Genomic DNA, 11,878 nt, shown 5'->3' with positions numbered 1-11,878 from the left:
AGAAACTTTATCTTTTTAATGATACCAACAAAATCCTTATTATAGAAAAATTTGTTTGAGTATAATCTTTCTATACTATATATAAAGAAAATCCTTATTAGACTCATTTGGTCTCCATCTGTTAAGGGTTGAGATTTTGCATCTTTTTTTATTTCTTGGAAGTCCCCCTAACGTGTTCGTCTTTCTGATCTTTTTCTTGTGCTAAAGTTTGAAAATTATGAACGGTTTTTTTCTATGAAATTTTAATTTTGATTAAAAGTATATATATACAAGATTGTTACTTTCAAAATTATAACAAACTAAACTAACATTGTTTATCTATTTCGATTATACAAACAATTTAACAAAAAAAAAATATATATATATATAATATAAATTATTATCTTTTTAATGATACCAACAAAATCCTTATCATAGAAAAAATTGTATGAGTATAATCTATATATATATCTATATATACTATATATAAATAAAACAACCCCTTTCAGCTCAGTTTTTTCTTTCAAAAAATGCCCTCAATTTTCAATACAATAACACACATAACAAATAGATAAGAATAAATTTAAATATTAAAATAAAAGTGTAACAAACACAAATGTTCAATTTTTTCCTTTATCATTTCAAAAGTGTAACAAAGTAGATGAGTGTATCTATACATACTTTTTCATTATCCCAATTATACCCTTAAACAACTTTTTCTATAATAAAGATTGTTGTTGGTGTCATTAAAAAAAAAAACTTTGTTTGTTATATTGTTTGTTTTTGGTACATATAATAGTTTCTCTCGGTCTCCCCAACCCTAAACAAAACAAATATCGCTGCTCTGCAACAAAAGAGTATCCTCTCTCTGTTTACCTTCCAGGCTTGGAAAACTGTGGTAATCTAATCTCAGCTCTTCCTGTATTCATTCCATGGCTTCCAATTCCTGTAGCAGTGACATTGTAAGTGAATGCTATATTCACAATGATATTGGTTTCTCAATTCTATCAAAACTCCCTATTAAATCTTTGAAACGTTTTGAATGCGTAAGCAAAGCATGGTCTTGCCTCACGGAAGACTCTCGCTTCATGACCATGTATCGCAACAATCTTCTTCTATCTCAACCTTATGACGGTGATACATCTCTCCTCGTAAATATCTACTCTGACGATGAAAGGTTCCATTTTCTAAGGTTCCATTTTCTATCAGGTGAAAGGTTAGAGAATAGGGTCAGTTTAAATTGTCCAGTTAAATCCTATTGTCCACTTGATATCATTGGCTTTGCGAGTGTTAATGGCATACTTTGTTTGCAATACCGTGTTTGTGAAAAAAGTCTCTTACTGTGGAATCCAACTACCGACGAAGTCAAGGTTATTCCTCCTTCTGGGACACTTCTTCCACCTATTGTTCATAAATTTAAGGTGGCGGGTAACTTTCATCATCATACTATGATTCATGGATTTGGTTATGACTCTGTTGCTGATGACTATAAGGTGATTTGTCTTGAAACATTTGAACCATTCTTTTGTAATGATGAGCTACGCAAGAAACATTCATCGTTGTTGCAAGATAAATCCCTTCAACCCTTTTGGCAGATTTATAGCCTAAAAAGTAACTTGTGGAAGAAACTCCATGTCAATATGCCTCATTCTTCAACTTTGCTTGTGGCCATTTTGCATGGAAATTTCCGAGTGTATATGAATGGAGTCTGTCATTGGTTGTCTATGCCTCATTCGTCGTGTATGCCTCATTGGAGTATTCCTTTTTCTGCAGAAGCATGTATGGTATCATTTGACTTAAACAATGAGACGTTCTTTGTCACACCCATACCCTCATACGTTAGACTGAACTGGACACAATTGACAGTGTTGAATGAATCCATTGCCTTGATTTTCTTCCCTATGAACACGCAATTTTTTCACATATCAATTTTGGGTGAAGTTGGTGTGAAGGAATCATGGATCAAACTCTTCACTGTTGAGAAACCTTGGACTCTAGCTATGTTTCCTATGGGAGTCGGTATGAATGGTGAAATAGTCTTTGCAAATGTCCACAATGAACTATTTTTGTTTGATTTAAATACTAAAAAGATTGTAGAGCTTGGTCTTAGAAGAAAATATAATTATCTTGGTCAGATTAAAGTTTACAAGAAAAGCCTTCTTCCAATCAAAAGAATAAATTAAGGCTTAATTGCATGTTTGGTCCCTTATGTTTATTTTAGTTTTCAAGTTGGTCCCATACGTTTATTTTAGTTTTCAAGTTGGTCCCTTACGTTTTGAAAGTTTCAAGTTAGTCCCTTAGGTTTATTTTAGTTTTCAAGTTGGTCTCTTATGTTTATTTTAGTTTTCAAGTTGGTCCCTTATGTTTATTTTAGTTTTCAAGTCGGTCCAAAACATAAGGGACCAACTTGAAAACTAAAATAAACATAAGGGACCAACTTGAAAACTAAAATAAACATAAGGGACCAACTTGAAACTTTCAAAACGTAAGGGACCAACTTGAAAACTTTTAAAACGTAAGGGACCAACTTGAAACTTTCAAAACGTAAGGGACCAACTTGAAAACTAAAATAAACATAAGGGACCAAACATGCAATTAAGCCATAAATTAATTATTATTTTCCGTTTTACTCATGATTGTGGTTATTGACATTTCACCTTTCATAGAAAGTGGGCTAATATCAAAGTTATTGTCAAGTATTTGCTTTTCTTTTTATGCCTGCATATTCTTCATTGTAGTTTCAGAATACTGATATGTTATCATTTATGCGATTTGGTTTCAGTACCTTGCTCTTGATTAGAACTCGTGACCAGATTGAAACTTTTGTTGCTATTAGATTTTTTTTTCAGTTCTCTTCACTCATAGCTATAATTGCAACATAATTTTGTTGCTTTTTCATCTGGATTGAACCTTCATGTTTCCTTCTCTGAGTTGTGGTAATTTACTTTCAGAATTTATGATTTGATAAAATTTATACATTTGATTCAAAGAGAAATTATTTATATGGAGTAACTTTAGTAATTGTGAAAGAAAGTAATGCATCCGATTGAAACGCTTGTTTGAAATGACTGCAGTTTACATTTAGTATGATGGCATTTTACATCTATGATGAATTGCTTACATTTCCAAATATATGAGATTACAGATAGATTACACAAGTGATGTTGGATTAACACTAGCTAAGCACTGCAATAACTGATAAGTGTAAGTTAGTAATAGGGAGAAACCTGCTACTGCAGGTCAGCAACTACCTTCTATATAAGCAGGTGATGTAACCGTTTTGTAACAGAATCACATTCTATGAAATCAGAACTTTAAACATGAATTGAATCTCTCATAGCAGTTTCCAATAGTAAATATTGACATGATAGAGATATTTTATCATTTTTACTTTTTACTAGCTTCAATTTTTCCTTACAAGACCGTGATGTCCTTGACTTTCAGAAAGAGACAAAAGTAGTTTTAATTTTTAACAGATAACTATATTTGGCTGACTCGTTTGAATGATATAGTTCTCATATTTTCCATGATATCTCTAAATCCATATACTAATCTGTCTTGGTAGGTTGAAGGCAGCTTTTATGCGACCTTCTAGCACTGGCTGAAACTGTTATTCTGCACAATGACTTGGTTGATTGTAACTTATATTCGTCTTAAAAGCTATTTTTATGACTTTGTTCGTTGTAACTTATCTTCTTCCTTTGTAGCAGTTGCATATTCTTATATAACCTTATTCAAGCCTTTTCTAGTCCATTGTCTCTACTTCTATATTCTGCACCACCTTTACTCCTTTCATGCTCAAAATTGTTTGCAACTCTTTGTTGTGACACTCAACCGACTTCAATTGTGTGAGGGATTTCTTTTTTCCTTCATGTTTAGTAATATCGAGGAATTGGTTTGACTCTTGTTTCTTTTTAATTATATTATTAGCCAACATAAGTCTTATTTATATTGTGCAATGAACACGACAATTTGTTTATATATTTACCGCTTAACGTGTTTTCATTATGCTCTGAACATTGTTTAAGAAGCTATTACATTATTTATGGAATTATTTAGAGTTGTTTTTTAAGCTTTGATTTGTGATTGAGTAGAAAAGTCTGTCAATTTTCAATTTAACTTTGTTTTGTGTCATTCTTTTTAACTTTGATTTATTGATTCCCAAAGTAGTATGTTACTTCTAAAACCACATTTTTTAACTCTCCCAGTTGCACCCTTAAGTCCTCACAGCAGCCCTGTGTATTTTTCACAAACCCATCACCAAATTTTACTACCCTCAAATTAAACTCAGATTCCGGACCACCCTGGATCCGTTGAAATAATGACTGCCCTATCTACGCATTTAACATCTTCACACAGGCTTCTAACTTCTCCATGGTAGTTGCTATGATGACAGTGTTTAAGGATTGTTGAAGTAGAGATTTTGCATGTTGAAGTATTCCTGTTGGACTAAACAAACCTCCACTCAATTTCTTGCCTGTTTATGGTTAACTATCCTTTTTATATACTTTCCTCTCTACACACAAAATCTACAATGTCACCTTCTGAATGTTATGTGGTATTGAGGTTAGATTCTATAATTATATTATCAATAGTTATATGTGAAGCCGTGTTTCCTACAAGCATACTTCTCTACCAATCTTCATCAGACTAACATGCTCAATTTTACTATATTTTGGTAAACATTAATAAGAGAGAAATATTCAATTTTACTATGATTTTGAAACTAGCATCAACCACCTGTGGTTTTCAGAAATATAATACTTAGAGAGAAATGGTTAATGATACAACAATAGCAAAACATTGCACAAGTTTATCGAACCCACCACAAGCACTTTTCAATTTAATCATAAAACTTAACTCAAAGTTACTATTGTGAGTTAATAATAGCTCCTTATATCTCCCAATTATTTCCCCAAATCAAGTGTTATGTAGCCATTGTAACAAGAGAGTCCGTACTGAACTCCCTGCAAATTGTTTACCCTCAATGGGCTTGGGTTTCGATTGGTTTGATTCCTCAAATTGTTTACCCTCTTAGTTGTGTGTATACTCCACAACAAAATGGGAGAGTGGAGAGAAGACACCAACACATACTCAATATCAATAGAGCTCTTATGTTCCAGTCAAAATTTCCTAAGAAGTTCTGATCATATGTTGTGTTACATGCAGTCTATTTGATTAACAGTATTATATTCCCACTAAAATTTTGAACAACAAATCTTCTTATGAAGTGTTGTATGGTGAAATACCAGATTTGAGTAATCTTAAAGTGTTTGGATGCTTCAGTTATGCATCCACCTTACCAGTTAACAAACATAAATTTGATTCAAGAGCTAAGAAATGTGCTTTCTTAGGTTACAAGTCAGGCATCAAAGGTTTTGTCCTTGTGAATGTCCATACTTCTGAAATAGTTGTTTCCAGGAATGTGAAATTTTTTGATCTGGAATTTCCATTCCATTCCTTTAGTGTTACAACAGTTCCCTCTACACATATTTACCTTGATAGTCAAGTTACTAACACTGTGCCTGTTAGTGATATTATTGTGAATTCTTCTAAAGATAATGATGAGGTTCCACATGAAGATTCACTTAGTGATACTGAAGAGAGGCATGTTGAAGTGGTGCCTGTAGCCACCAGAAAGTCCTCCATAAGTTCCCAGGCACCAGTTTACTTACAAGATTATGTCTGTAATTCAACAAGTGGTCATTATCCTATGACCAATTTTGTTAGTTATTTAGCTCTATCTCCTAAACACCTTGCTTATGCTTACTCTTTGAATAATGAGATTGAGCCCACTAGTTATCTTTCAGCTAGTAAAGATTCTAGGTGGTTAACTGCTATATGCAGACAGAGATAGAGGCTCTTAATGCAAATAATACTTGGGAATTTGTTGATCTTCCCTCAGATGCTATATCCATAGGCAGTAAATGGGTATATAAGATCAAAAGACATGCAGATGGTACCATAGAATGTTTCAAAGCATGTTTGGTTGCTTAAGGTTTTAATCAAACTGAAGGGCTTGATTATTTTGAAACTGATGAGTCATTAATGCTTTATTTAGTTTAGTTTTATTTAAGATTTGATTTGATTTTATTGCATTTTATTTCCTTTTAGAATATTTTACTTTAAATTGTCTTTTATTTTATTTTAGGAACGAATATATGGTGGAAGGTGCCTTGGTGCGAAAGAAAGAGGACTGGAGCAAATACAGCGCAAGAATACGAAGATACGGGACAAAAATATGTTCCCCCATACTCAGAAGCTTGGCACGGCCCGTGCCAACATGTGGCACGGCCGTACCCGTCCCCAGATTCACTTTTGCTGCTTTTTCTTCGGGCCCAAGTTACCCTGTTGCAGCTTTACCGTTTTATCCTTTTAGTTGCTTAGTTTTTAAGTCAATTGTAAAGCTATAAATAGAGTAGCTCTCCACCATAAACATTCACCCTTTACTTTGAATATTTCAAGTCTTTATTTCAATAAAAGTTCTTTACTTTATTTACTTTCTTCTGTGAAATTTACTTTTATCGCATTCTCTCTTCTTCCCCCATGTCTACGATGAACATGAGTGAGTAGACTTCTTTGACTTGGGATCGTTGGATAAGTCTAATGACGTAATCCGGATCAAGCCAAGCCTTAAACCCTAATTATTTGTTACCTTAATTGCTAATCTAAATTCACCGTTTTAACATGAATTAATTATTATCAAACTGTGGAAGCGAACGCGGAGGGTTTGATAATGGTTAATTCATCATCACAGATATCAATTCATAAAGCGAACGCGGAACTTTGATATCCGAGCAAGTGAATTTAGACAAGGTTTGCGAAACATGAGAATAGTCTAGCAAACCTTGGGACACATAAAGTTTCGATCTTCAAGGGTCCCAAAGGCAATCACCTATGAGAATAGGTGTGGTTGTTGGAGGGATACACTCACTGACTTCGAGAGGAGCTGTGATATGCTAAAGAGAAACTTGTCCTTAGTAATTAAGATTAACGTATAATTATAAGTTTAAGGCTTGCTTGTGAAAAGATTCGTTATTATGATGAACCAATGATCCCGAGGCTTTTTAATATTATTGTTATTTACTTTCAAAAACTGCACTCTCCAACTTCTTATTTCTTTCTCCTCTAATCATTTTCTAAAAGTTAATTAGATTGACCAACTCCCTAGCGGAACGATACTCTACTTACTACTATTACTTCGATAGGCCGTGCACTTGCGGTTTGGCCCTATCAGAAACATTCTCACCTGTTGCCAAGTTATCCACCATTAGGGTATTGCTTGCTCTTGCATCTTTTCATGGTTGGTATTTACATCAACTTGATGTCAATAACGCCTTCTTGCATGGAGATCTACATGAAACAGTATATATGAAAGTTCCTCAAGGTGTTACTCCTCCCAAACCTGGACAAGTTTGCAAGCTCCATAAATCCCTTTATGGTCTTAAGCAAGCCAGTAGGCAATGGTTTGAAAAGCTTACTCAGTTTCTTTATGCTTAGGGGTTCACTTTAGCTATTGCAGATCACACATTATTCACTAAAATCACTGCTACTTCCTACACAGTGGTTTTAGTATATGTGGATGACATTATTTTAGCAGGAACATGTATGCAGGAGTTTGATTCATTGAAACAAGCTCTTAACAATGCATTTCACATCAAGAATTTAGGGGAACTTAAATTCTTCTTGGGATTGGAAGTAGCACGCTCCTCAAAAGGCATTTCTCTTTGTCAACGTAAATATTGTCTAGAGCTTCTTGATGATGCTGGTTTGACTGGTTGCAAACCAGTTTCTACCCCACTTGATCCTTCTATACGTTTATCTCAAGATATTGGGTCTCTTCATGGTGATGTGACTGGTTATCGATGTTTGGTTGGAAGACTGCTATATCTCACCACTACACGCACTGATATAACTTGTGCAGCACAACAATTGAGTCAATTCATGGCTTCTCCCACTGAATTGCACTACAAAGCAGCTCTTAGAGTTTTGAGATATTTAAAGTGCTCTCTTGGACGTGGTTTATTTTTCCCTCAATCATCTGAACTTCAATTGCTTGGTTTCAGTGATGCAGACTGGGGAGGGTGTGTAGACACTCGTCGTTCCATTTCAAGGTATTGTTTCTTCATTGGCAAGTCTTTGGTTTCCTGGAAATCAAATAAGCAACCAACTGTTTCATGTTCATCTGCTGAAGCGGAATACAGGGCTTTAGCATCTGCAACTAGAGAGCTTCAATGGTTGTGTTTCCTTCTTCATGACTTGAAGCAAGCTCCTTCACGTTTACCTGTACTCTACTGTGATAACCAGAGTGCACTTCATATATCAGCAAATCCAGTGTTTCATGAACGCACCAAACACCTAGACATTGACTGTCATCTTGTACGTGAGAAGATTCAAGCTGGAGTTATGCGTTTGTTACCAGTCACCTCCCAACATCAAACAGCTGGCATGTTTACACTACAAGAAATCCTGCAATTAGCCAGGGGTGGATTCCTTGTGAAATTGCAAGAATCCCTGGGAAAAAGCCATTTGCCAGGGCTTTTGTGAGGAGCTGAATCAGTGGCAAATGCGCTCCTAGCAAATTGCTATGCCAGGGCTTTTGTTCATGGCAAATCTGCGTGGGACACACTCCTGTCTGAACCCCTCTTATAACTCCTAGCAAAATCCCTGGCAGGGCCCTGGCATATTGTCTGACTCAACAACCTGCTTACCTGACGCACTGCAGGCTTTTCTGACGCACTGTCCAATCAGCTGCAGTCTGACCCAAAATATGACAGGAGTATTGCGAGGGGTATACCCCTGGCAAATTGCATAGATAATTTTTTAAAAAAATGGTTTTTAATTGTTTTTTAAAAACTTTAATTTCATTAAAATAATTAAAATAAATTATTAAAATAAATTTAAAAACGATTTTAAATTTCTTTTTTTTTTAATTTCATTATTTTAAAATCATTCAAAATAATTTAAAAAACATAATTAAATGGTTCTTTTAATTTAATTGCTTTAAAATAAGTAGTTAAAAATAAAAATTAAAGTAATAGCACCACAAAATATTAAGTCTAACAGTAATGAAATTAAAATTGTACGGAATAATGTTACATACCATAAGTAGCAATTGTATCGGGAAGCATAACAAACTTCCCCAAATATTACACACCATAGATAATAAAAGCAAAATAAAATAACATGCATGAACACATCATAAGGGTCCAACTTCACTCCTCATCATCGCTCTCAATCTCCATGCCTCCTTCTTCGCTTCCACCTTCGCCATAAATCGGAAAAGGCTCTACATTGGGATCCGGAACTGACGCTTGCTGAATTGAACTCCCATCCTCATGTGCTTGCCTAAATTGAGCCAGTTGCTCCTCATATGTTCGTTGGCGGCTACAAATTTAATATAAAAATTAAGAACAGTTTTATATAAAAAGATTTAATATAAAAAATTAATTAACAGTTTTATTTAAACTATATTAAAAATTAAGAACAGTTTTTTATTATTAATTTCAAAATAAATATTACAGCTCTTAGTTTTAGTTATTTATATCATTAAAAACCATTTTCTCTAAATTAAAAATACCATCTCATAGTTCTAAGAAATCAACAGTTTTCTCCAAAATTAATTTTTTTTGGTAGTGCTCTCTCATGCTAAATGCAAAATATTTTTTAAGAAATAGTTCTAAATAAAAAAATATTATAAACTATAAATCTTATTGTTGGATCTAGTATATTTTGTCATTCTAATAAAACTATAACTATAATTATACATATAATCCACTCAAATCTACCAAAATAACAACATATATTCAAAAGAAAATCACAATTTCAATAAATATACAATTTGCTCTAAACATCAACAAAAATTTATCTCCCTCGCATAAACACATGCTTGCTGTTATAGTTTACTGCAGAAATCACAATTTTAAGCATGTGTTTACTATAGAAGCTTCACAATACATATCATTTTTTTTCAATTTTTTCGGCCAACATAAACAGCAAATGGAAAAGCAGATCCAAAGAGAAGCTTCACAATTTTTCACATAAACAGCAACAAAAATCAACACAACACATTATAATTAAACTAACCTGTTAAACATAAAAGAAAAGTAGATCCAAAGAGAAGGCTTCACAGGAGGCGGAATTGAAATCAGATTTGCAAATGGGTACAACACTGTTGTAGCAAACAAAACAAAATTAAGTCAATAAATAAGTTTAACATTTATTGTAAAACTAAAAGAAATATAAGTGAAAGATTTTTTTACCAAATAATGAGAAAAGTAGGAGATGAATGTATTGGGGAGAAAGAAGAAAAGAGAGAAGAAAAGAGAAAGAGGAATTGTTTTTCTAAGTGTTGGAACAATGAAGGGCTGAAGGTACGCATGTTAATATATTATAAAAGGTGCCAAGGCCATAGCCAGGAGCTGCCCCTGGCTAAATGTAGGGAGCAGTCAACGGTCCAGGCTTTGCAGGAGAATAGTCTAATCTCTATTTGCTTTTGCAGTGGTGATGTCGCTTCTGCAGTACCTTTGCAATTTGCCAGGGGCTCTCCCTTGGATTGCTCCTGTCTTTACCTGACAAAACTCAGTTTTTGCAGACCAATTTAAAATTTATCTTCCCGCCTAAAATGATGTCGGGGGTTATGCGAGGGCCACGTCCTGTGTAATTTCCCAGCATGTTTCCCTGGCTTTACTCCTGGCAAATTTCCCGGGTTCATGCTCCTGACATAATTCCCTGGCTAATTGCAGTATTTCTTGTAGTTTACAAAGGCTTCTGGTCCAAGAAAATTTCATGAATGCATGCTTAAACTAGGGATGGTATATATCTACCAACCACCAGTTTGCGAGGGGGTATCAACATATGAAGAAAATAAAGAGCAATGAGATAGCTTGGCGCGCAAGTTAACTAATTAGACACATTTGCATTTACATTTCATTTTTAATTGTAATTTCGTATGCATCTAGTTAGTTAGAGTAGTGATGAGCTGGCTCTAATTTGTTCATAACTGAATGTAATGAACTTTACAAGTTAATGAAAATCAGTTACAAGTTTTCTCCATTTGGAGCTTTTTCTCTCTCTACCATGGAGGTTCATTCTTCTCTGAAAATATGAAAAAATCAGGTATGGTTTCAATTGATTACCATTTCATAAAAGCAAAGAGCTACCAAACCTTTTCACTATGTTGGCCTAGACGAGCACGACTCCTTTTGCTACGGATCAAAATGTCACCTTGGTGAAAAGAACTCCCACCTTTCAATCCATCATGCCACTCTAGGCAACACTCTGATCCCCATTGATCCAAGTTCCATATATATATATATATATATATATATATATATATATATATATATATATATATATATATATATATAGGTTCCGCTACCATCATTAAATCGTACAGCCTTTTCACCAATTAGGAATTTGTTGAAAGGGGAGTTATCTTCAATAACTTTCAAATTGTAATTCGATTGTACACTTTTGTCAATTACCATTAGCTGTCCTTCCAATACGAAGCTAACTATTGGAATCTCTATATTCTACATTAAAATATTCAAATAAAAATACAGTAAAAATCAAAACATTAGTATCAATAAAAAGGCACATAATTACGTCCACAGGCTCAACTGGCAAAAATACCGAAATTGTTATGTCTGACGCCGTGACAGGGGTATGAACCCCGACATCTCCACTTGTATCGTGAGTTTAAAATGACTATGTCATTTTGTGGGTGTCTTTGGTTGTGGTTTTTGGGTTTTATGAGAAAAACGAAGGATGTCATTAGCCATGAGTTTTGATTAGAAAAGTCAGTCTTTAACCTAAAAATTTGGAGAAACAGTTAAAAAATTCATGTGAGTGAAAATAGATTTAAAAAAAATTCTTTACTGATTGTATATAGAAATAT

At 34.0% G+C, this 11,878-nt stretch overlaps 1 protein-coding gene and 1 long non-coding RNA gene across 2 annotated transcripts; one reads left to right on the top strand and one right to left on the bottom strand.

The window, feature by feature from the left end:
• The first annotated feature begins 911 nt into the window (after positions 1-911).
• On the top strand, positions 912-2,162 carry LOC146925454 (F-box protein CPR1-like). Its single transcript, XM_085711979.1, has one exon. The coding sequence runs from the start codon at positions 912-914 to the stop codon at positions 2,160-2,162; it is 1,251 nt and encodes a 416-aa protein (XP_085568105.1).
• Positions 2,163-9,032: 6,870 nt separating this feature from the next.
• On the bottom strand, positions 9,033-10,425 carry LOC146925453 (uncharacterized). The gene is made up of 3 exons (XR_015011043.1): positions 10,242-10,425; positions 10,066-10,150; positions 9,033-9,366 (listed from the first exon to the last, which is right to left on the bottom strand). It is a non-coding gene; the product is annotated as an uncharacterized LOC146925453 (long non-coding RNA).
• Positions 10,426-11,878: the final 1,453 nt, after the last annotated feature.

Source organism: Medicago sativa, chromosome 5 (assembly GCF_051527215.1).
Source record: "Medicago sativa cultivar Bolivia chromosome 5, Bolivia_mono, whole genome shotgun sequence".
NCBI classification, from domain to species: Eukaryota; Viridiplantae; Streptophyta; class Magnoliopsida; order Fabales; family Fabaceae; genus Medicago; species Medicago sativa.
The sequence above is the reverse complement of the archived record's forward strand: the minus strand, read 5'-3'. Positions and strand labels throughout refer to the sequence as shown.